At 33.0% G+C, this 24,775-nt stretch overlaps 3 protein-coding genes and 2 long non-coding RNA genes across 47 annotated transcripts; 2 read left to right on the top strand and 3 right to left on the bottom strand.

Annotated features, from left to right (window-relative positions):
- The first annotated feature begins 2,334 nt into the window (after nt 1-2,334).
- On the top strand, nt 2,335-2,844 carry LOC106448863. The gene has a single exon (XM_013890692.1). The coding sequence runs from the start codon at nt 2,335-2,337 to the stop codon at nt 2,842-2,844; it is 510 nt and encodes a 169-aa protein (XP_013746146.1).
- Nucleotides 2,845-4,117: 1,273 nt separating this feature from the next.
- LOC111204447 lies at nt 4,118-8,992 on the top strand. Its single transcript, XR_002656895.2, has 2 exons — nt 4,118-6,775; nt 8,082-8,992. It is a non-coding gene; the product is annotated as an uncharacterized LOC111204447 (long non-coding RNA).
- LOC106447286 lies at nt 8,706-11,042 on the bottom strand. Of its 10 annotated transcripts, XR_007321328.1 has the most exons (10): nt 10,853-11,041; nt 10,600-10,761; nt 10,291-10,387; nt 10,118-10,180; nt 9,925-10,042; nt 9,667-9,805; nt 9,477-9,582; nt 9,175-9,267; nt 9,006-9,060; nt 8,706-8,909 (listed from the first exon to the last, which is right to left on the bottom strand). It is a non-coding gene; the product is annotated as an uncharacterized LOC106447286 (long non-coding RNA). The 10 variants fall into 10 exon arrangements; XR_007321324.1 differs by having other exon boundaries at nt 10,291-10,761; nt 10,853-11,042; XR_001288959.3 differs by adding an exon at nt 9,361-9,384 and having other exon boundaries at nt 9,175-9,264; nt 10,291-10,963.
- A 679-nt stretch (nt 11,043-11,721) lies between these two features.
- On the bottom strand, nt 11,722-14,929 carry LOC106447284. 34 transcript variants are annotated; one of them, XM_022699188.2, is made up of 8 exons: nt 13,537-14,906; nt 13,267-13,359; nt 13,084-13,184; nt 12,552-12,655; nt 12,310-12,378; nt 12,211-12,223; nt 12,013-12,081; nt 11,722-11,918 (listed from the first exon to the last, which is right to left on the bottom strand). In XM_022699188.2, the coding sequence occupies exons 1-7, from the start codon at nt 13,691-13,693 to the stop codon at nt 12,046-12,048; spliced, it is 573 nt and encodes a 190-aa protein (XP_022554909.1). In that variant the 5' UTR covers nt 13,694-14,906; the 3' UTR covers nt 11,722-11,918; nt 12,013-12,045. The 34 variants fall into 34 exon arrangements, 13 of the variants coding, with proteins under 13 accessions (XP_022554909.1, XP_013744634.1, XP_048608704.1 ...); XR_002656885.2 differs by lacking the exon at nt 12,013-12,081 and having other exon boundaries at nt 11,722-12,012; nt 12,086-12,223; nt 13,537-14,895; XR_007321310.1 differs by having other exon boundaries at nt 12,013-12,223; nt 13,267-13,356; nt 13,537-14,866.
- A 330-nt stretch (nt 14,930-15,259) lies between these two features.
- On the bottom strand, nt 15,260-15,913 carry LOC106450186 (cyclin-dependent protein kinase inhibitor SMR10). The gene has a single exon (XM_013891838.3). It carries the CDS (start codon nt 15,803-15,805, stop codon nt 15,383-15,385), a length of 423 nt encoding a protein of 140 aa, XP_013747292.1. The 5' UTR covers nt 15,806-15,913; the 3' UTR covers nt 15,260-15,382.
- Between the last annotated feature and the right edge of the window lie 8,862 nt (nt 15,914-24,775).

The following is a 24,775-nucleotide window of genomic DNA, read 5'->3' as shown; positions in this document are numbered from 1 at the left end:
TGGAGTTTCAGTTTTTTTCCAAATCCCCCCCTTATTGGATCTAGTATTTGTAAAAGTTTCTCTAAATCCTAGGTTATTGGACTAGTCATTTATATAAGTCCTATTAAATCCCCCTTATTGGAAAATTGAGATTTCATTAATTAGATTTTCAAAAAATTATTATGGATTATCAAAGAACTGATTTGTAGCTAAAATCCAACAGAAATAAATACCACTTAAAGAGATGGTATTTCAAAAACCAAAAATTGTCATAAATCATATTGTGGATGACCCATAACCATAGCATCTTCCAAGACCATACTCGGCCCATACACATAGGCGGCTAAATCTTTGAGATGTTTTTCCTTTCTCTTGTCTTAGTAGTTTTCCTAATCCTAGTTGGTTTAGGTTTTGGATACTTTCCATATTTCTATATCTTGTAATCCTTATATAAATGAACCATATGTTTTATTAATAAATATACAAACTATTCCCCTTAGTTTTATAACACGTTATCAGTACGATAGCCTCTAAAACCCTAAAGCTAAAACCAAAAATTGATAAACCCTAATCCTACCCGGTGAACACCCTAATCCCGATTGCATCCCGATCCTACGCGTTCCCGATCAGCAACCCCACGTTCCCGTCTCAGCTTCAGACGATCTCAGCTCAGATGAACTCAGCCTCAGCTCTTGATCCAGGACAGCTCGTGTTCCAGACATCAAGCGTCCCGTTCGCATCAGAGCCGCTCGCGATCCGACAGCAACAGCTCCCGTTCAACGATCAGCCGCTCGCGATCTCAGCTTCAATCTGTTCCAGGCCAGCTCGCATGCAGGCCAGCTCGCGTCCCGTTCCTTTCCAGCTCGAGGTTCATTCTTTGGTGGTCCGGTTTCATCAATCAACTAAGCTAAAGGTAATTCGAATTCTAAGAACATATGAATCAAATTGGGTTGATTGATAAATAATGAAACCATAAAACCAAATCTTTATGATAAAAGCCATAGGATAATAGATCAAACCCTAATGAGTAAATCGAAGCTCTAAATTTCGATCCCCAAACCCTAAATCGAGATTAATCTATTGATCAATTAAACTCAAAACCCTAATCGGTTTTGAATCTCAAAACCCTATGATCCAATGATCATATCGTGTGCTTAAATCTCCCTTGATCTATGATTAAATCAAAACCCAGAAAACGTAAACCCTAAAATTGCTAGAAATCGAATCGAAACCCTAAACCCTAATGTGAATCCGTTTTGATGATTGTTCTTGTTTGATTAAATCTTTTAATGTTTTGAGGTTTAGGTTCCTAGAATATTTTACCTTCTGATCTGTTTCTGTTTTCTGAAAACCCTAAATTCGTTTTACCCTAAATAGCATGTTATAAATCCGAATTGAAGCATGTTTGATTCTTATTTGTTTTGATTGATCTTGTTGATTGAGTGTTAGGTTGATAGTTTGATTGATCTCATAACCTGTTTTCTAAAAACCCTAATATCGAATATGAAACCTTAAATGCTTTGAAACCTTAAAATCGCATACTGCTAAATTTAATTGCTAGATTTCTAAATTAATTTGAAGTTTAGGATCAGTGGCTAGATTAATTGTTTTTAAACCCTAATCTGAAAGCCTAAACCCTAAGTTTACCAGACTTGTTTCTGAAACCCTAAATCCGCATAAACCCTAATTCCGATTCATTGCCTTTGATTGAAAGCTAAATTGCTATATAACCCTTAGTGAATTCGTATGCTAGTAATTGCACTGTGGCCGTGTGGCCTTGTTTGTATCTTGATAGTATGGCCGTGTGGCCTTAGTGCATAATAATCTTGCTGCATATAGATCATCTAAATCCTAAGTTTGCTATGCATCATATATCACCTAGGCCGTGTGGCCTCATTGCATATCATCCCCATAGCCGTGTGATACTCTCATCGAGGGGAATAAAGAGAATGACAAAAATTTATACATGGCAATAAGTATTATCCGCCATCATCTCACTGAGGGTCTAAAAGATCAGTATCTCACTATTGAGAATCCTCTAGAACTTTGGACCACTTTACAGCGGAGATATGATCACCAGATATGTTACTACCAAAGGCTACATATGATTGGAAACATCTGAGAATCCAGGATTTCAAAACCGTGGATGAATATAACTCAGCTCTATTCAAAATTGTCTCCAAGATGAGACTTTGTGGTGAGACTGTAACATAGAAGGATTTGTTGGAAAAGACTTTCTCCACATTCCATTTTAGCAACGTGTTGCTGCAACAGCAATACAGAAAGAAAGGTTTCACCACCTATACTGATCTGATCTCATGCCTATTATTAGCTGAGACTAATAATGAGTTGCTCATGAGGAACAGTGAGATGAGACCTCCTGGATCAACTCCATTACCTGAAGCCAATAAGGCTGTAGAGGAAAAGAAACAACCCACCAAAGAAAGTAACCACGTCCATCATGATAAACCACACGACTATGGAAATGGCTATGGTAGAGGAGGCCGTGGTGGATGGAGAGGACGTGGTGGGCGTGGCAATTATAGCTCACACGGCCGTGGGAAAGGGAACCACTATAACCGTGGTAGTGGTCCCAATGGTCCCAGCTATGGCCGTGGTCGAGGCATAAGCAGTGGTATCTCTAAACCACCACACTCGTCCAAATCAGTATGCCACAGGTGTGGAATGGATAACCATTGGGCAAAGAATTGTAGGACTCCCAGACATCTTTGTGACCTCTATCAAGAGAGCCAGAAAGGGAAGAATCAAGAAGCCCATTTGGTCCACCATGATGGGGAAAACGATTTTGATCATGACCAGGATGACCTTATGGATTATGAGACTTCAGATTGCCTAAGAGAATGAGATGATTTTGACATTCTGTTTTTGTGCTTTTGCTTTGATTTATGTTTGCTTTGCTTTGCTACTTACGTTTTTAATAATATGATTTCTTTGAGTTTACTTTATTTCTATTATCTTATCTGATTTTATTTAATAAGATGGATGATTTTATTATTGAAAATGCCAATATGAGTTTATAAATTGTGGGTATGGTACACATTAAGGGCTACGACCAGATATGTATAAGGGCAAGCATTTAGATGCTTTATATTCACCCAGAGAAACCCATTAAGATTATATAGAGATATAAGAATAGTTTCCACAATGATACAATGGGCAAAAGGAAACAAAAGTTCCTTCAGAGATATGAAAATCGCCCAAGACCATAGAAAAGTAGTCTAGACTATACCTGCATTCTCTATTGATCTAGACTATGCCAAGATCAGTAAGATAGAGGCAAAAGTCATGGTAACCAGAATGGTTTACCCACAAAATTATACACTTTATGGCATGACCGGATTGGCCATCCTGGTCCAAAACATGATGCGAAATTGATATTGGAAAGGGCACAAAGAGTTATCCCATAGAATCTCACGTGTGTAGCATGAAAACAAGGGAAACTCATTAGGCCATGATGTCCCAAGCACTTAAAGATTATAGTATGTCCATGAGGGGGCAGTGAGGACAAATCCGCACATGTCCATACTATATATAGCTTGGCCATTACCCATAGGTCCAAACTCTCAGTCCAAGGCTTGGGGACACACGAATTTACATGCATCTTAACTAATAAGCATCAGACCATTTAAGTGAGCATAGATATTTCCATCTCAAATTTATTACGGGTCATGAGCCAGACATATACCATCTTGAGATATTTGGATAAGCCACCACAAATATATGTGCCGTCTAAGATGGATCCTTAGAAGAGGATGAGGATGGGGATATATGTTGGATATGAATCTTCCACAAATAATGAAGTACCTTGAACCAAATATGGGTGATCTATTTAGTGGCCAAGAACACGGATTGCAAGAGTTAATAAATCCGACTATCCAACATCAGGGGGAGAAAAGTAATAAGCTGGTAAGATAAAAGAGTAAAATGATGGTAAATAAATAGAATGGAATAAATAAATAGAATGGAATAAACCATCATTGTCTTGGCAAGATCCTCGGACTAAAGTGAAATAAGTCGTCCAAAGATAAATACAAAGATTATACATTTACAAAAGCTAGCTAAACAAATGCCAGACACATTTGACCCGAAAAGAAAAGAAAAGAAAAGAATGATTAAGTTATAAACAAGCTTGTAAAGCACCAATGAAATTGATGTCCAAGAGAGACAAAATCAAGTTGCTACAGAGTCTATACAAGATAGACCAATAAGTTCCAAAAGATAAGAATCCTCGGAAACAAAAGAGAAAGGTGCATAGAATGACAAAACATATCCAAAGTCGAGGAAACTATCCCAGACATAGACAATGGCCGGCCAATCTAAGGTACCACCCAATCGAGTTTGGGACGCCAAACTCCATAGAACTAATGGTCATGAAGGTAATAAGGTTGCAACCAATTATGTTATGTCTGGAATGTAATGGAACATATAAAGAATGTCGACATAAGATGATATAAGGAAGCACATAAAAGGTAGCACTTGAACATATGAATATAAGCGAGGATCATCAATATAAGAGTGTACACTCATAGATCAGATTAGACTGAAATGGAAATGTGGGGTTAAATAATTTAAAGAAGAGAGGCGTATTTGGCCAATAAATAAAGACGCCCTATGATTAAACCAGTGGAATATAGATGAGTCTTGTGAGAAGTAAAATCGTGAGATAAAGAACATAATCACGTGGTCTAAGTTGTCCATGTTTCTACTTACAGCATTCAAGTATGGCTTGTTACACAAGGAATCTCACATAGACCAGGAATAGAGACTGTGGCGGATGCTACTACATATTTCGAAATTGATAAAGTCTGGACAAAAGAAAGAAATTAGATTAATGTATAAAGGATGTAGTAAGCAGCATATGATACATTGGATAAAGAAATATATTGAGTTCAAAGATGAGATAAGAAGTTCTCAAGAAAACAACATTGTATAAAGCTGAACAAAACTGCTTATGGACTGAAACAAAGCACCTGCATATAGTATGATAGACTAAGTAAATACTTAGTAAAAGAAGTTCTATAAGAACAATTCAAATCAGTCCATGTATCCTTATAAAGAAATTCGAATTCCTTGTGTTTATTTTATACTAACCAGTCCAAAGAGGGTTTATTTGGTTTTGTTGATTTGTTTTCAAACAGGTTATGCAATATCTTGGCAATCCATATCATTGCAGCAACAAAAGCACGTGGGACTGCAATACCTTTTAGTATCACGCGGAAAGCATAGCCATACAAGAGGCAAGCCGTGGGTGTGTGTGTCTTGAGATCCATGACTCAACATACCAGCCCGTCATTATTACACGAAGACATACCAGCTCGACCTAATCACCTTTGGAGCTCCCGGTTGGATTATAAGCATACATTACCAAGCTCGGCATATGTGGACTATGAGAGTGTTTTGGTCGAGGTCCGGTCAGAACATGGGATGATCGACGGCAAAGAAGCGTATCCTGCCCAAAGTTTCCTTCACCCACCCATTGCAAAGGCAGGAAAGGTACAAGTAATTCAAGTTCATTCAAGTAACAATTCAGAAGATCTATTCATTAAGTGAGGTTCAAATCAGGGAGAGTAATACGTGTTGTACTTTTTTTCTTTCACCATGGTTTTGTCCCAATTGGGTTTTCTGGTAAGGTTTTAATGAGGCAACATCCAAAGCGTATTACAAGTTCTAATGGTTATAGCATCCAAGGGGGAGTGTTATAAATCATATTGTGGATGGTCCATAACCATAGCATCTTCCAAGACCATACTCGGCCCATACACATAGGCGGCTAAGTTTTTGGGATGTTTTTCCTTTCTCTTGTCTTAGTAGTTTTCCTAATCCTAGTTGGTTTAGGTTTTGGATACTTTCCATATTTATATATCTTGTAATCTTTATATAAATGAACCATATGTTTTATGAATAAATATACAAACTATTCCCCTTAGTTTTATAACAAAAATTAATATTTCGTTCTTTTTGTTATAATTTTCAGATTTTTTTAAAAGTGATTAACCCAGTTAAAAATCGAAGAAAAGGTTCAATGAAACACCATTTTATTCCATGAATCCGGTCCGGTAGGTTGCGATGGTTCAGGGTTTACGTTACGTGACAGAGTTTTCTAAATGGATTACGTGCTTCTCATGGATACGGTTTCTCTTGTTATCAGATTTGTGTATTTTGGTGAATGAAATTGATTTGTTTGTGCTAGCTGAGTCTTGCAACATCGGCCGATGATGATGTTGACAGGGCCGGCCCCAGATTTAGGGGGCTGTAGGCGGTTTCTAAAAAGTTTCAGCTAAATTTTTTTTTTGGTAAATTTGGGGGCCTAAAAAAAAATTTTAGGGGCTTTTTTCTATGTAATTTTTTCAAAAATTTTTGGGGAACTAAGGCCAATGTTTCGTTAGGCTTTGCCCAAGACCGGCCCTGGATGTTGATGACACCAAAGGGAATTCTCACAGAGGAGATAGGAGAAAAAGAGTGGTCAAGGGTATCATCAATGTAGAAGAATTTGGTGAAGGAGCAAGCTCTCGTTGAACTTAATCAGAAAAGGTGCATGAAGCATGGATTCGATTTACAATGTGCTTTGGGAGTAATATGCAAGTTCTGAGGAGAGAAGAGAGAAAGCTGAAGATATCCCATGTAGAGATTTTAAGTTCTTTCATGGAGAAAAAATGGGAGATGTTGAAGAATGACAGTGACCATGTAATTGGGGTTGTGAGATATATGTTGAGCTTGGTGATGTGTCTTTATGGATGCAAACACTGAGACCATAGAAGTTCTGACTAATAAAAAGGTAATGAAAGCACTCATATACACCAACTATGTTGTGTGCTATTCTCTTTTTTGTAAATTATATGGCTTTCTTTTGCAAAATCTAAAAAAGTTTAGTCCAAATAGGCAAACAAGAAGAAACATTGCAGGTTAATGAAACTATTTGAGAAGAAGGTTTGAAGAAGGAAGACAATGATAAGCACGCTAATGATTCTCAATGTTAAAAACAAGTCAATTACCTTTAGATAGAACAAGCAATCCATGAGAATTTAAGCCTGAGAAAATTAACGCTTTCAATAAAGAAATAATGGTCGACGACACTGATGGTGATTTTACACTGAACCAAAAGAAAATATAATTTAATTTTTATATATATTTGTTTTCAAAACTCCTAAATTCTTGCTAATCACCCTCTAAAGTTTTGCTAAAATCCTAGATTTTAAAACTCCTAGGAATTTGTATATACTGAAACTAGGGTCGGCCCGCCCTACGGGCGGGATGTGTTACATTTATGTTTTTCATTACAAATATATAACTGTTAATAAGCAAATCCATGGTAGGGGTTGGTTTGCAACTGATCTTGTAGTTGGTTTGTTTGTGTCAAGTTTAAATCGATGGATGGACGATCAAAAATGAAAATCATGTTCTTTGAATTATTTTTGAGTTTTTGTAGTTGAGCTTTATTATTTTAAAAAATGTGGTTGTCTGCTGCACATAATAGAGTGTGATTTGGTTGAGCGAGTACATTGGTGGAAATAACATGAATGTTAGTTGGCTATGCAGACTCCATGTTTGATTGGGACATGATCTTCGTATTTGTACACTTGTAGGTTTAGAATGTAGGGTTCTCGTGTTTGTGGAACTATATGAATATTTTTAATGTATTATGTTAGTTTAGTTTTTTTTTACATTTCCATAAACTGATTACAGTTTACGTTTTGTTAGTTTAGTTTGAAAACCTAACTTCATATTTACCGTAGAAAAGAATTTGGTTGAATTTTATTAATTATGCTACTTTAAATAGAAAATGGAAACCATTATCTGCAATTCAATAATTTTGATGGTAAATGATGAAGATCATCTTAATAGAGAGAGAAAATATAAGTTTCGGGCAGAAGATAAATACTTTTTCAAAAAAGGGAAGAAGATAAGTTGTATGTTTTATATATTTTTGTAAACAGGAAAACCGTTTCACAAAAAACAAACCAACTAAAAGAATACTGAAAATATCCAAAGAAAACATTAGATAAAGCCATCATGTTGAATGTTGATTCCATATCTGAACTATCGCTGATTGCTTTTCTTAGATCATTCCTTATATTATCCAGGTTGATGAATTATAACATGAGAGATGGTCTGAGGCAGTTCTGAAATATGATCGCTGCTGGAAGGTGTAAAGCTTTTTTTTGTTTGAAAGCATTCTCAACTGGATAACTTGGGTGATAAGAAGAAAACTCAAGAACAGAGACAAAGGAGAAGCTGTAGATTTGATACATTGCTCCAGTCATACTTGGACATCTTGCTATATGAAAGACATGATTTAGATTAGAGAGACCTAGCCTTAAAAGGTCACAGGACCTTTTAAGCGTAGATTCACTATTTCATTGTATAAGAGAATCTTTACTGATAATATTTAATTGGTCTCTGATGATAAAAACACCGAAAGCTTCTCTTAATAGTAAACGCTGAGATTTCTTTGTTGAAAAGTCAAACGGGAGAAGGATCCCAAAGTTATGTTTCTCCTGTTTCATCTGTAGCAAACATGTAAGTTGCACGCATTGGTAAAACCGTAAAAGTAATCCAGGGACCAGCCTTGAGCGATATCACCATCATGATCCCTTCATGAACCAGAGTTAAACTCGTAGAAGTCGTCACTTTAATAACAATAAAATTTTGCATAATCTTAGCAACATACATAGTAGCCAACCAGAATATTAAATAAGGAACAAAGATGAGAGAAAATTACAGAGAGTTGCATTATTGATAACGGAAAAAAACCGCTGGAGATTACAATTAGCTTTGGTAATAAAAACACCACTGTCTCTTTTACAAAAAACAAAGAGGATTCAAAGTACTTGGAGATGACATTGCCATGGGAGATTACATTTTCATTCACTAAAATGGGTACATTGCTATATTATTCTTCCTTTTTACAACTGAAAAGATTCAAAAGTAGAACACAAAGAATTTCATGGACCAACTGAAGAAACCAAAAAAAAAATTGAAGAAACCAAGGAGGCAAGGAATCACACCTTTAATCATGTTTCCGCAGCCTCAGGGGCGTCATAAGAGCCTGTGTTACTTCCTCTGCTAGCCACAATCCGGGAAAAAGAGTTAGCAACCAGGAATGAAAATGTTAAGCAACAAAGCAAGCTATAACATTAATGGTGTTATAGAGGGAAAGAGAGAAGAGAACATTACATTCATTTGCTTCTGAACAGTTCTTGGTCTCTTCTTTGGTCTTCAAGGAGGTTTTTTTTTTCCCAGCGAAGGGTGTGAAATCTTCTTCGACTACTTCCCTCAACAAAGAAACAGATCGTTAGAGAAATAATTAGACAGCTTGAGATCACTTGTATTGTACATAGCACAATCAGAGTTGAGAACAACCTGTGACAAACACATTACTCAGACCTGCATGATAAATGAAAAACTGGTTCCAAAAATTGGAATTTCTATTCTCTGTTGACACAATGGTTTTGAATAGGGTTTCTCTTATGATTTACCTTAATTCATTGGAAGTTTGACCCTATTTTCGCAGCTCCATTGTGGTGGAGAAGTAGAACCATCATTAGAAGCCTTGCTTTCTGCTCATTCAGTGGAGCATCGATCCTGTAACGAATAAAAAGAACTGAGATTACAATTCACAGCAACCAAAAATATTAAAACCAAGAAAGATTATTTTTGTTTCCTTACTTGTACCATATGCGTTTGATTGACCAAGAAAGCTTTTCCATGCCGTCCGTATAAAGACCATTCAAAGATGATGCCAGCTAAGTCCTATCCAATTGAGTGTCTTGATAGCTGAAACCCTTGCTTCCGCAATTCAATTTAACTGTAGCATCCATAGTACATAAAATATTCAACCGGAGGAGACGAAAATATTGATGTTGAACGCTTTTGATCCAGCTAAATAAGCCATAAGAAGAGAAGCTAAAAGATTGAGTCACTAACCAAAATTACCAAAATCCTTGTGCTTCCACTTACAATCCACGACTTGATCTGCCTCAAAGTTCTTATAGATCAATGTTGTTGCCTGACTTCTCACACTGCACTGCTTTCTTGAATTTTTCTGTATATGTGCAAGAGTGTGAAAATTAGTTTGTGGTCACTGTATGATGCAAAAGACCCATAAAATCTTGCAAACCTTGTCGTATGCAGTCTTCATGTTAGCAAATCATCTTCACGTTACTTAAGGTCTGTGCGTCACCTATTAAAAAAATTAGATGAGAGTAGTGTAAATGCAAAAATTAGTGTTTCCAGTTACAGCTAACACAGTTTGAATTTAAATACAATACAAAAAGTATAAGAAATTCTTACTAAATTCATGACATGTAGAAGTGTGCGTCCAGACTGCGATAAAGATTTACTCAGGTGGGAGCTTCTTTGTGCTAACCGAGGCGCGGCGAGGCTTACCCTGCAGAAAGGAAATTGAAAATATTACATCAACCTTCTAGGCATTATGTAGGTCAAATCGCAAACCTGGATTCCTTTGTAGAAACCACAAAAGCACATAACGCAAGATCCTCTTATGACATTAGAATCAACGAATGGTTTCAAAATTTCTCATTCAAAAGATGTCAAACAAAATTCTGAATAGGAAAGCTTGATAATGAGGATTTAACACACCTGATTTTTTTTTTTTTAAATTATGAACGCAAGCTTTATACATAAACAACATGTGAATCCAGTAAGAGCATATATACTCCTATGAGTTCGTAGCCACCGGACGTTCCTAGCTTCCCATAACCGGAGCAACCGCACTTGAACGGTGCAGGAGAAGCGCCGGATCTTCAAATCAGAAAGGAAGATTGATGTGTTGGCTATTTCTCATAAAATAAGATTACTAAGTTGTTTTGACGGATTGAGGAGTCGATTTAACCTCTTTAATGGTGGAGAACAAAAGTGAGATAACCCTAAAATCAGATCAATCGACGCGACGCGTACGGAGACGCTCAGGGGTGCTCCCTATCAGGCTGGGTCCCTTGAGCAAAACATAAAGCCCATAAAAATATTAAAGCCCGTATCAATTGCAGACTCAATTCAATGAAACGCATAATTTAATGGGCGGGACACGTGTCGCATGCAACGACTTTCCTACGTGGATTCTCATGTGGAGGGCCTAGGGTCGGTCCGCGCTACGCACGGAATGTAATTTACATGTGATTATAACTAAATTATTGAATATTTTTTAATTATGTGTATTTTATAAATTTTATTATAAACCAAATAAAAATAACATTTGAATTCAATATTTTAAATCATAAATTAAAATATTTATCATTGTGAGTTATGAATTTTTTTAAAACTTAAATATCAAAATGTAATATTTTATTTATAATAGTTATAATGATTTTAAAATAAAAAATCAACAAAAATTTTTTTTTGTCATAAACAAATTAAAAATAAACACAATTTTATCCATCCTATCCTAATATGGTCCGGTTCACTGTTAGACCCGTCCGACTGTCAATTGGGTTTGAGTTTAGAATATTGGCAAATACGTTACTCAGCGTGGAAGTCGCGACTAATATGCACCACCTCATCAGACAGTAACTGCATAGCCCATACTTTAATTGTTGTTTAGATTATAAGATTTGTGTTATATTATACAGTGTTTGTTGTGTGATAATGTTATTTCAAAAAATCAAAACAATGACCAAAGAAAAAGATCATTTTGATCAGTTTTCTAACGTGGAATAATTGCTATTATCAAAGAAATGATTAAAATTGATTAGAAGAGGCCATATATGGATCGTAAACTTAATATTTTGAAACCAAGTCATATCAAGAGTCTCTAACAAAGTTTCCAAAGCATACTTGAAACCAGCATATTCTTTTGCGTTTCACAATCTGATTAACATTTCCTGAGTTGCATTGAATTTCTTTGTCAGAATTCTATGGCTGCTTGTTCAAGAGATAAATGTTAACGCTGCCTTTCCTTGACTCTGAAGCAAACCAAAGGAAAAACTTGAAGCAAAGAAGATGATGCAGAATCCTCCTCCTTCCACCAATGCATGTCATGGCGAAAAGAATTATTACCTGATAACTTCGTCAAAGTCGTTAGCAGTCTTCCTAAGTGACAAACGTTAGATTCTTGACTTCATTAGCCTACCTCCATCCGTTACAAATTAAAATCATTCAGAAGTGTGCCAAAAGAAGGAAGATGTCAGCCATCCAAATTAACTTATTTCCAAAATCTATCAAGTCATATACGTTCATGATCATACTTCAACTCACGTCTTTTAACTGCCTGGTTTGGAGAAAACATATGATCATGAGACTCAAACACAAATACTTAAATGATATATGATGACAATAAACATAAAAACAGATGACCTTTGAGCTCGGCGCTGCTGATGGACCGGCGCCACCCAGTGGCTGTGGGTCAAAGCCTTACATGTGAACCTGTGCGTGCAGTAGTGGAGTATATTCTTAGCACAAAAGAAAAGAAAATTTATTAAAGAACAAAACTTTGAGATCATGTTTAGAGGAAAAATTGCAAAGATCCAGTTGCAATATTTATTCCAAACTACTCAGAGTAAGAAATGAAACCTTCATTGTTTCTTTCATGAACATACATGTCTCTTTGAGTCCTGTGCATGACCTCCTTCGCAGAAGACTGCTTATTCCATTCAGTCAATTGAAACCCAGACAAAGCCATCTGAATGAGAAACATCAATTTCTGGAAACGAAGATACCAAAGATATAAACAGGATATGAAGTTTGAAGACCTAATACTTTAAGCAAATGAAAGTTTCCATCTCAGTCTAAGCTGGCGTATGGCATAAAACCGATGTCGTGAAATCGTAGTTTAATCGCGACCGCGAGGTAGCAACCAGCATCACAACTTCAAGTGCAAAGTAAAACGAATGCTACAACAAAACAATATCTACAAAATTTGTGTGGTTGATTTGTTTGATCTGATTAAAGTCTCCATTCTAGAATGAAAAATGTGTAAACAAAATATGAAGAACAGATGGTTGAAATCACAATAACCAAAAAAGATCTATGCTTCAAAGTTCTACTTATACTGCTTAGAGAGCAAAGTAACCTGTCCCACAAAGAGACATAAAATCCCAGACGCATATTATTCATGAAGTTTAGACTAACCTGTGATCCAATTCTTTCTTCTAGAAAGCTTGACTTCAAACTTATCAATTTCTCCTCCAGAATCTTCTTCCCCTTCCGCAAACACGTATTTTTTAAAGACCCTTCATATCCAGCGCTCAAACTCCCTTATTTACAGTTTTAATGATAAAATTAAGAGACAAATTAATCGCTGCAAATAAATACCTTGATTGAAAGAAGTGGAAGTCGTAAGTCTGAAATCCATAAGCGAGATTGATATCAATTCCTTAAAAACTTGAAGCCGTAGGAAAGACTCTGCTATTGTAATACAGCATGATATGATCAATTACACAACGAACACTCACATAACCAAAAAAGAGATCAGGCAAGAAGAATTGAAAACAAAAAACTGGAATCGTTGAATGCTCCATTATTAGGATTGTGAGAATGATGTTCACATGATGAAAGCTAAACTTTTTATAGCTGTAGATTCACCTCCTTGTACAAAGGGAAGATGCAATGAATGAGGAAACGTGTTTTGAGTGGCCGAATGAGTTAAGACGGTCATTAATGAAGATGAATCAAAGCATCCCGTAACGGTTTGTAGAAAAGAATGTCTAGGTGATTGAAGAGAAACACGGAGATCCTCCATTGTTGGTGTGGTGAGCGCATATGAACATCGTCGTTGTTGGAGATCGAAGAGGATTGCGAACCCTAAAATTTGGTTTGGAGACGATAAGCCTAACTTGCTACCGGGATCGAAGACTTGGATAAAACATGAAGCCCAACGAAGCCAATAAAATGACCAAACCAAATATACGCTTAACGATATATAAGCCCATCCGATTTCCAAGTAAAGTAAATGAAACGATGAGTTTCATATTTCTCGGACACGTGTCAGCACAAGGAAACTTGAGTTTCTGACCTGGAATTTGATGTGGAGCCCTCAGGAGAGTAAACTTACTCCGGATCACAGATCCAATAAGCCCCTAACATTTTTCAAGTAGGTTATGACAAAGCATTTGGCTTGGGCTTTCTTCAGCCCATATTGATATATCATAATTATGTGTAGACAAAAATAGTTCTTCCATTATAGTACATATCAGAAGTAAATTAATTTTGAATCATTAATTAACTGCACGACCTTGGATTGGTCATTCAGATACTTGGTAGCAGCAAAATACGCTCGCCTAGATTTCAGTGATCAAAGCATTAAAATTCTTTTCCATCAACCCATTCACCTAGATTCCGTTTACACTTTACATAACCAAAGTACTATTTCACCAACTCTACTCTGCTTTCCAATACTCATACGTCCTATAATTACCGATTATTTCCAATGTACAAATCAATATAAGAAACTGACGAGAAAAAAAAACTTTGCGCCTCTAAGACTATCTCCAAAAAGACTCTCTATTTTAAAATTTGTAAAATTCTAAATTTGAAGTTTCAAAATGCTCTTGTCCGAAAGCAAAACTTTAAACTTAAGTTCATAATTATTTGTATTTTATATTATGATCCTTATATTTATTGTAATTAATATAAATCTATTAAACTTTTATAAATAACTAGTACATACCTAAAAATATTAAGGTAATATTAATGAATAAAATCTTACACTAAATATATAAAATTATAAATAGAAATACATAACTAAATATTTAACTACAAGTATAATACAACATTTTCATAAAATTTAATTTGTAATGCTCCATCTTCTATTTTACAAAAAACAAATTTGGACAATGCTTTAGAGATTTTGGAGGTTCGAGAGAAAATTTACTAGACTATTAATGTTGTTGTAATATTTAAATTTGTGTAATAATTATTTTTTCATGTATCTTTTAAATTTTTTAATTAACTTTCTTTTATAATATTCTTGTTGTCTAATTCAGGTTTTAAAATATTATAAATCTTATTTTAAAAATTTTATTTAATTTTATATGTAAAATTTGAATTTATAAAAATAAACTTGAAATATATATGACATATAAGAATTTTAAGGATTAAAACGATAAATGAGAAAATACTTAAAAATCATAAATGTGTTGTGTAATTAATTATAAAGATCAAAATGGAAAAAAAAAAGATAAAACCTCAAATTTGAAGTTTGAAATTTATTTTTGTAGAGCAAAAAAACTCTATATTTGAAGTTATACAATTTCTTTTGGAGATGCTCCAAATACTTCACGGGCAAAAAAAAATAGAACTACCAACAGAAAAACAAGATTTTTAACAAATAAATAAAACTGAAATAGCATCTCACAACATTACATAACACGTAGTTTATTACCATTTGGTTAATTATATGTAGCTACGTTATGCATATACGTATGTAACATCAAATATGTCTGGCTTTCTTAATTTTGTTACCGAGAGATGCTGAATGAAACATACAATCAATCTCTCTAGAAACATTCAGAATGATCATTCTCCTGCTTTTATAAGAATCTCGAACCTTCAAGCTTCTTGACTGGATTCCCTTAGGCTTCCTCGGCGCCGGCGGACAAATATTTGGAATATTTGGGAGAATCTGGTCCAGGCGTGTTGGAGTCTTACATAATTCTTCTTCTTCCTCATTCTTTACTCCTTCATGTGAGCAATTAGTTAGTTCTCGGACTTTGGTTTCAAGATCTTGATCTGGACGGAATACCTGAACGCTTCGGTCTGAAAACCCTATAGAGGGTACACGAAGGAGCCCTATTTCGGTTTCGCCGAGATTCTTTTGATCGGAGAGACAAATTCCAGCGTCCGAGAAACCCATCTATCAGGAGAAAAACGTAAAAAGGGAAAGGGAGTTAAATAGTTCTGATGAGAGAGAGAGGAAGATTTATGGCTTTAGTGAATTTTTTTTTTTTGATCACTGGCTTTAGTGACTTAATTTGCTTTATATAATGGTAATACCGTGTGCGTGTCGTTTTAAATTGTGTATTTGAAATAATAATTTTTTGTGAACATTCGGGGTATTAGTAAATGTTTTAGGTATCCGATGCAACAAATATACTTACTTTATGTAAGCTTTGCTTTTTAAAAATATGGTATGGTTTTTGTCAATTTAGTTAATCTCTATACCAATCACACGTTTCGCTTTTCAAGGTCACATTTAGGATTTAGCTTTAAGGGGCATAAGATTATTTACCCATACCAAAATATTTAGTAGGTAAATAAAAAATTCAGGTTTGAATAATATATGAATACAAAACGTCATTTGTTTTAAGTTTTCCAATTAAAAACAGACAATTAAGATACATACTCATGCTATTGCATCTAAAACTATAATGTATTGTGTATCATTCTCATATTAGCTTAATTAGATTGAGTTTTACTCCAATAAATAAATTAAAAAGCAAATCATGTATAATAATTGTGTAAAAATAAAGAAAGGTTCAAGCATATATATTGACATGGAAACGAGAAAAGGCCAATTTTGTTGGTTGAAAAGATAAAGGTCAATTTACTTTCCTTTATTCATAAGCTAAAATAAATTATTGAATTTAGTGTCCCAAGTAAGATAGCCTGTCTCTTTCATCTTATTCAAATTAGTTAAAATCATTTTTCTATATTAGTTACTCTCTTATCCTAACTTTGATGCATGTGAACGTCGATCTCACATGCCTTCTATGTTATCACACTCACCTATATATCTACTCTATTTTTTTTTTGAACGACCACCTATACTTCCACTCATATTTCCAAGTATTACCATTAAATATGATCATACACAATGTACCCTTTGTGTGTATATCTAGTAAAGATCGATCTAACTGATAAAATTTAACGAAACGTTATATACTAGATTCTGGCGATTAAATGACGATCCAATGACATTAAACTACCAACCTAACTGACAAAAATCTTAAATGTTTATGATACAAAATTTAGATTCTATTGACCTATCCCAACATTTGTCAATGAAAAGCAAGAAAGGTAATTAAAGAAAGCCAGCACTAATAATAGATATTGTACATGCTTTCTCTTTGTTATGCATAAACGAATAACAAACAAAAAAAAGATGGCTAGAGATAATTGAATTGTCAGGAAATTTATTATATCGATATGTGTAATATTATTTTAATCTTGGCTCTTAACAAAACCTCAACCAACGCATGTATTTCCTTTTCGAAAACAAAAAAAATCGGAGAAAAGCTCACTTACTTACGAGTAGTATTACTCCTAAATGTGACCTTGAAAGGTTTGGAGTAGTGGCGACTATTTGTTATACTTTGTACAAAAGGTTTGTTTTTCTTTTTCAAGTTATTAAAAGCCTCTACTTCCAAAAAAGTAAATAGATTGTAAAACAAAATCACTTTTACATAACTCTGTAGTAAACAACCCAATCGGCTTAGTGCAGTGGTAAACAACCCAAGGGGTTGACTGGTTTTGTAGTAAACAAAATCATTTTTACATAACTTTGTAGTAAACAACCCAAGGGGTTGACTGGTTTTGTCTTAGAATCCGCAAACACTGCATTTATTAGCATTTTATAACAGTTACAAAAAATACTGAAAACCTCTGAGAATTCAAAGGTGGTTACAATAACGAGAGGTTGTTGTAAGATAAATAAAAATAATTATTTTAAAACTATATAAATATAAAAATAAATATTTTATTATTTTTTAAAATTGAATAAAATACTAGTATATATATATTTATTATATTTTAGTTTTATATTAAAATTTAAAACAAAAATATATGCTATAGTGTTTAGACATTAATATATATATACACAAATATATACACACACATTTAGAAATCCCCATAATTTAAAAAATTTAATACTATGATTTTATAAATATATTTTTATATTTATTTATAATAATATGATTTTTAATATTTTATAATTATATAAAGTGTTAATATTGTTAATTTATTATTTAACCGTTGTTTTATTCGATAGTTAACCAGTCATAAGTATATGCAAATATACCAATATTAAACTGTTGTATCAGTTATAGAAATCGGTTAACAAGGTTTAAAACCGTAACCACCAGACTGCTGCGTTTATGCCGAACCCTAAGTCGTTTTGTTTGCAGCATTAAACTTCGCATCATTGTATGCGCTTTATTACGTGCCTTTGCAAACGTAATTAGAAAATAATGTGGATGACAATGGTAATTGCCTAATTAATTGTATATCACATTTTTATCACAGTACCACCCGTTAATTTTATACCATCTTTTTCGAGTTGTGTTTATATTGCAGATAAGCTTCTTTTTTTTTGTCAATAAAGATAGAAGATAAGCTTGTTTAACTAAGTATCCCATTCTGTTACAAAAAAAAAACTAGGTAATCCATTCAGCAACTGAAGTTAAGCAGATAATTTAACTTCTTGTTCAGATAAAAGCTAAATACCAAATAATTTATTCGCTTTTACTAGTAAAAATGGATAATTAATAAAAAGGTATGCACACACCCTCATGGAGCATAGTTGAATTATATCTCATGCTCAATCATATTGTCTCCCATCTGCTACTTTGTCATTCTACCCATCTAGTTTCATCTTCTTTGATTTTAGTTTCAATTTCAGTGTAATTACAATCACTGACTCTTAATAATGTAGTTTGGCATATTCTTTTGTTTAGCAAAAAAAATAATGTAGTCTGGCGCAACATATGTCTCTATTGGACAACCAAAGATCATTACAAAATATTGTCTTGTTCACACATGATTTGTCCAAGAATTTTTTTATAATAATGCATTTCATATAGCACCAAGGAATTAACATATTTCACATCACAATGAATACAAATATTTTGATTGTTTTTTTTTTTGAAGAAAGGGTTTTCAAATATTTTGATTGTTATTCCTTAACTTTATTCATTTCAAGTAGTTCAACCCATGTAGTCATTCTTTATCAACGTTTAACAAATACGATCTTACTAATGATCTTACTAATTTTCACAGCTCACAGATCATTCATATCTCGCGGACGCAAAATAAAAAGGCGGATAGCCTAGCACGGGGTGCCAGGAGACAGCTGTCTTTCGTTGTCCATATGGATGCGGAGCAACCTTTTTAGTTTTCAGAGCCTACATGAGTCTATTTGTTGTTGTAAAAAAAAAAAGATGATAACTCACGCGCATGCGCGGAGTGAATTTTTATACTAATGTTTATTCATTAACTAGTTTTTTATACTAATGTTTGTTTATTAAATAGTTTTAAAATTTTGAAACACTACAATCTTAACTATATCATGGTCTAGGAGTTTGGGGCCCCGTCGGTGTCGGTTCGATCGATTAAGATTTTCAGATTTTCTATATTATGCTCATATGTCCCATTCGGGTTTTACTAATTATCAAGCTGGGTTCGGTTCGGTTCCTTCCGGATTTAGTTCGGATCAGATTGTAACCCGTATATGAAATCGTCCCAAAATATATATTTTAAAACCTCAACAATGACAAAAAATTTCAAATATTTAAATTATTCATAAATCTAATTTAAAATTAGTTAAACTATCTATACTAACTAAAAGATATTCAAAATAAAAAATAAAACAAAATTCAAAAATCTTTCGAATACTATAAAATATCTAAATTACCTTAACATATATTAAAAAAACATATAATACTAATTTTGGATATCTTCGGATTTTGGTTCGGTTCGGATTATAACCAAACCCCAAAGTACTAAGCTCATAAGTTCCGTTTTGATATTTTTGTATAACGGTTCGAATCCGGTTTTGGTTTTTCTGGTTCGGGTTTAGGTAGGTACTTCGGTCCAGGCCTAATGTATCACTCATTTAAATGATTTTTAAGACTTCATATGCAAAAAAAGAAATTAAGTTTTGCGGCTGACACAAATCACAAAAACCATATATGCAACATCGATTGTAAAATAACGAAATGAGATTAGGTTTTGTTTTCTCGATTTGTTTACTATTGACTTTCCATAAGTGATTTCATTTTCTACCTCTATAAAATTGTGCTTTCGTTCTCATTTTTGTTTCATTGATATGAGCTTTGTTTCTTTTTTAACTTCTTCTATAAATTTGGTGAATTACACAAGCGTCAATTTTAAAAAGATGGACATCTATAAATATTAGTTCCACTCCAGATACATATCTAAGAATCAAATTTATGAAAAAAATCACCGGCAAACTCTATTCATAGGTGGTCAAATGTAAATATTAAGCTGTTATAGAATACAAGTGCAAAATCGAAATATAAATGTATATCTAGTATATATTCACTAGTTCGGTCTAAAAATCATCTAAATCTAGAAAAAGAAAACATATTACTTATTTTATTAACCTACGCTTTTGAGGTTTAGTTACTTAAGAGTATACTAATAAAAAAATATAATACTTTACCAATCTAGTATATGTAAACTATATATAAATTAAGAACTGTTTGATTTATTAAATGATAAACCAGAAAATTATAATAAATAGTTGAAATCTCTTACAATTATAATAGCTAGATAAAGTATTATGGAGAAAAAATATTATATGAAATGATCAAATCTCTCATTCTTCAAACAAACTCAAAAGGAGATGATTCGAATCTTGTCATGATATTTCATTAAAAAAATTTTAGGAATAAATAGCAAGACTAAATTATTAAATCTGAATGAAATAATATATATAGTGCTTTCAATATTAAATATCACTTCGATTTGAAGACGTATATCTCTGAGATTGTCAGGATCAAATAACATATTAGAAACTACCAATTTAAAAATTAATTTGTATACATAAAATTTACAATCATGTTTTTGGTAAATAAATCAAAACAATCATTTTATTTATTTTATTTGGTATATAATTAAAATTTAGTGATATTGGCATATATATAAAATATATTTTAATATAAATATTTATTATTGACACTTCATACTAATATAATTTTATTAACATTTGTATATTTGTTGTAACAAAAATTTAAACCGTTAATCATAAAAATTTTAATATGAAATTTTTAAATACAAATTTAAAAATTAAAATATTAAGATTTCAATAATTTTTCACTGGAAATTTCGAAATTATCATATTTAAATATTTTATATAGTACATAATTAATTTAAATGATATTAATATATATATATATATATATTTATATAATATCTATTAATGAGACTTCATATTCATACGATTTATGAATATTTGTATCTTGCTTGAACAAAAAAAAGTTAAACCATTGGTCACAAATTTTTTAAAGCGAAAATTTTAGAATTTTTAATAATTTATAGTGATTTAAAAAAAATTCAAAGTATAACATAGAATACAAGATCTAATTTTTTTGATTATATACACAATGTGATTGTTTTATTTCTTTTACTAATATGAAAATAAACAAGAAAGAGAGAAGATACCAAAATTGTTATCAAATATGTATTATTCTTTTATCATTAATTGTTATATATATGTTAATCATATTAGGTAACTCCGTAGCTTTTATTTAAAGAAATAAAGAATATTATTTTGTATACTATTAATCAATTTGTTAGTTAATTTAATAAAAAATATAATATATATTTATATGGACCAACTTATTTTCTAAAGATTCTAAGAATCATCTTAGTGATGACACATGAGAAAACATGTTGTAATGCATCATGATTAATATATAGGGGATTTTCAACAAAATTAATTATAGACAAATGTACTTTCCATATTATAATGACTAGGGATCGTTACCCGCGCCAAGGCGTAGAATTTTTGCACTTTAATCTATTTTTGTCTCTTGCTTACTAATCTAGCATTTGACTTTTCAATGCATTTTATCTTCACCATCTCCTCTTGTCTTGTTTACATTTGTTTTCACGTTCTGTCGTTTGATTTGTCTTAGTTTTGACTTGTGTAATAACTTAACCCTGCTTATTCTTCTTTCATTCTTTATTGATTGATATTTTTATCTCGCTTAGCTCTGTGTTGCCACTAATTTGCTCGAATCATTTTTCATCATCTGCTTTGTATTCTTTCATATTCACTAACTATTGTCTCCAATCTCTTTAAATCCTAAAAATCCTACATGTTCTTTTGTTTATTAAATCACATATTAAATATTGTTGAAACTGTTTATTTATTCTAATAAATCCTTACGATTATAACTAAGATGATATGGATAAAAGACTGATTATAATTTAGTTGAAATTAAAGTCTAAAGTAGAAGTTATTAAACTTGCAATCCTTCTTTTTGTCATCCAAGATAGCTTTAGTCAAATCAATTATATTGATTTAGAAAACCCATAAGCTATTTCAATCCCAAACAACCAAAAAACAGGCGCATTTGTTATTGACGCTGCGGCGGGTTTTCTTTATTATAAACATAATTGCTTGTCACAACTGTTAATAAACCCAAATGTGTTTACAAAAGCTACCCATATAAGAGTTTCATACTCATTTCTCTTTCTCTAGTCATCTCCTATGTTAGTAGCTATCATAATACAATCATCAAACAAAGGACATATCTCGTGGTTCCATATAGAATATGCAAAAGGATTGTTTTCTGCAGACTACATGATCACTGAGTATTATAAATATCAAATTCTGTCTATGGTCTATTTATATGTTGAGGAAATGCCTCGAAATGTAGCTTCCAAATAATGATTTTCAGGTCAACACATTGCATGTTAACCTCCACAATGGGATCATCGGATCTGCAGATACCGCTACATGTCGAGTCGAACGCAGCTACACATATGTTACCTGCTTGTGCCTTTCATTCACAATCTGCAATTCTCCCAAGAACCAGAATCAATGTTAAATGAGGTAAAAGTTTTAGAGTAACAACAGACTTTGTATAGCCAAGCCCAATAAACCAAGCACCCAACGTAACATCCCCACTTGCCTATTTGTGCAGAAAATGACTTGATCATTATATAGTAGCAACGAGAAGTTAGATGGAGAATGAAGTATGAATGCAAAGTAGACAAAACAGTTAAAATCTTACTGATTATGAGAAATATAAGAAATAAATTCTCTTGAAATGGCGTATAACTGTCCAATAACATGACAGAAGTACTTGTTCATGTTCTCACCAAACTTCCAATTCTAAATGTATATACAAATCTATTAGAGTTATTGTCAGCGCTCTGTTGCGATATTTGTTAGCTAAAATAATCCATCCAACATAATAGAAAAAAGAAACCAACGAAATTGTAAAGCTAACCATCAGCTGAGATGCTTTTGCTGTCCTGACACATTGCAAGCTTAGTGATTTCACTGTCAAAAGCAACAAACTAAGCAGTCGTATACATCCAAGACATTTATTTACAAACGGTTCCTAGCACAAGAAAAAGCATATTATTATGTTATGGATGATAAGTTTGATGCATAAATACAATTTAGAATTTTTTTCAACTGAACATTTGTGCCTACTGAATTACTTTACAACACCCACTGCATTGTGATTTTGGCATGTTAAAGCTGAGAATCAACATTGGAGCTTGCGTTAGCATTTGGAACATGAAATATAGCACCATCAATTTTCAGTGTTAATTCCATTGACAATAACTGTGCAAAAGAACTCTGCTAGTAAGGTAATCTTGATTAGTAATTCTTTACATCTTAGTGTCGTACAACTTCAAAACGATAGACACTTACAATAGACGGCTCTCAAAGATGGACCGCAAACCATCTAATGATATGCTTACCTCGTCATATAAGTAATCCATGTCACTTCCCTCCCACAGGTAACATTGCTGGTGCAGATCAATTCCCTCCACCTCTTCCTCATCATTAGGATGCTCTGCAATATACCCTCTCTAAGGTTCAAATTTATGTCGATAGAATTATCAGAGAAAGAAATATAAAGTACCCTCCAAATCTTCAGGAGCATCGACATTTTCTTTATTTAATGATCTTCATTCAACCTAACAACCATCAAAAGAAAAAGAATGTGAGGCACATAATCTTCAAAATCTAAGTTTAATGAATGGAAAAAAAAACTCAGGAAAACAGAAAATGTCAAACACTCACTGGCTTCTTCTTCTTTTACTTCTTGGCTCCCGTAATGAACTGTCAAAGCCATCATTATTTGCAGGAAAAAAGATTAAACAAAGCAATTGATGAAAAGAAATAAATATGTTTCACAGCACATAAACTCTTCTTGAACAATCAGACAACAACTGGTATGTCTCCCGTGTGACTTAGTTGAGTCCTCGATGGCATCCTGAACGACAAATGTCTTCTTCTTCTTCTTGGTTAGATCAAAGGGTGCAAGCTAAGGATGACCAAAAAAAATAAAAACCACACAATCATGATTTATCAGGCAAAATAAAATAACTGATGATGAATTTATTAAATATTGGAAGATGTAGAGACTAAAGAAGAAAAACTGATTCATGAAACTCAAAGAGTCAATCTGTGTTTTTTAGATGACTCATGAACCGATGATTAAAAATTGAAAGCCCTAAACTTCCATTGAAGAGAACGCTTACAGACCAAAGAGGTTTATTGAACTTTTTTTTAACGAATCTCATTTCAAAACGTGAGTTATAAATTATTTATTAAATCATTAGATAAAATAAATAAGTGTGGGTCCCACAGAGAAAACCGAAGAAGCAAAAGTTTGCGACCTTCATAAATATATATTTGTTTCAGCCATCAATGTACAAAGAATTCTTTAGTTCAGTAGTATAAATGTTGTTGTTTAGATCTCAATAACCCGGGTTCGAGTCACAGACTTGACATTTTTTTCATACTTTTTAAAAATGGAACCCACATATCGCTGATGTGTCGCATCAGGAGTGATGCAACTGCCCTATTATAATGTAGATTTAAGCAGTAACTGCT

This window comes from Brassica napus, chromosome C3 (genome assembly GCF_020379485.1).
Source record: "Brassica napus cultivar Da-Ae chromosome C3, Da-Ae, whole genome shotgun sequence".
NCBI classification, from domain to species: domain Eukaryota; kingdom Viridiplantae; phylum Streptophyta; class Magnoliopsida; order Brassicales; family Brassicaceae; genus Brassica; species Brassica napus.
Note: the sequence above shows the minus strand (reverse complement) of the source record. Positions and strands in the feature narration are given on the sequence as shown.

Coding starts and splice junctions, on each gene's coding strand:
- LOC106450186 (XM_013891838.3), bottom strand. CDS start 15,805: ATGGGTTTCTCGGACGCTGGAATTTGTCTCTCCGATCAAAAGAATCTC.
- LOC106448863 (XM_013890692.1), top strand. CDS start 2,335: ATGAGGAACAGTGAGATGAGACCTCCTGGATCAACTCCATTACCTGAA.
- LOC106447284 (XM_013889175.3), bottom strand. CDS start 13,693: ATGGAGGATCTCCGTGTTTCTCTTCAATCACCTAGACATTCTTTTCTA. Junction 12,656..13,083: donor AAGAAAGAATTGGATCACAG/GTTAGTCTAAAC, acceptor CTTCGTTTCCAG/AAATTGATGTTTCTCATTCA. Junction 12,379..12,551: donor CACAGGACTCAAAGAGACAT/GTATGTTCATGA, acceptor CTGCACGCACAG/GTTCACATGTAAGGCTTTGA.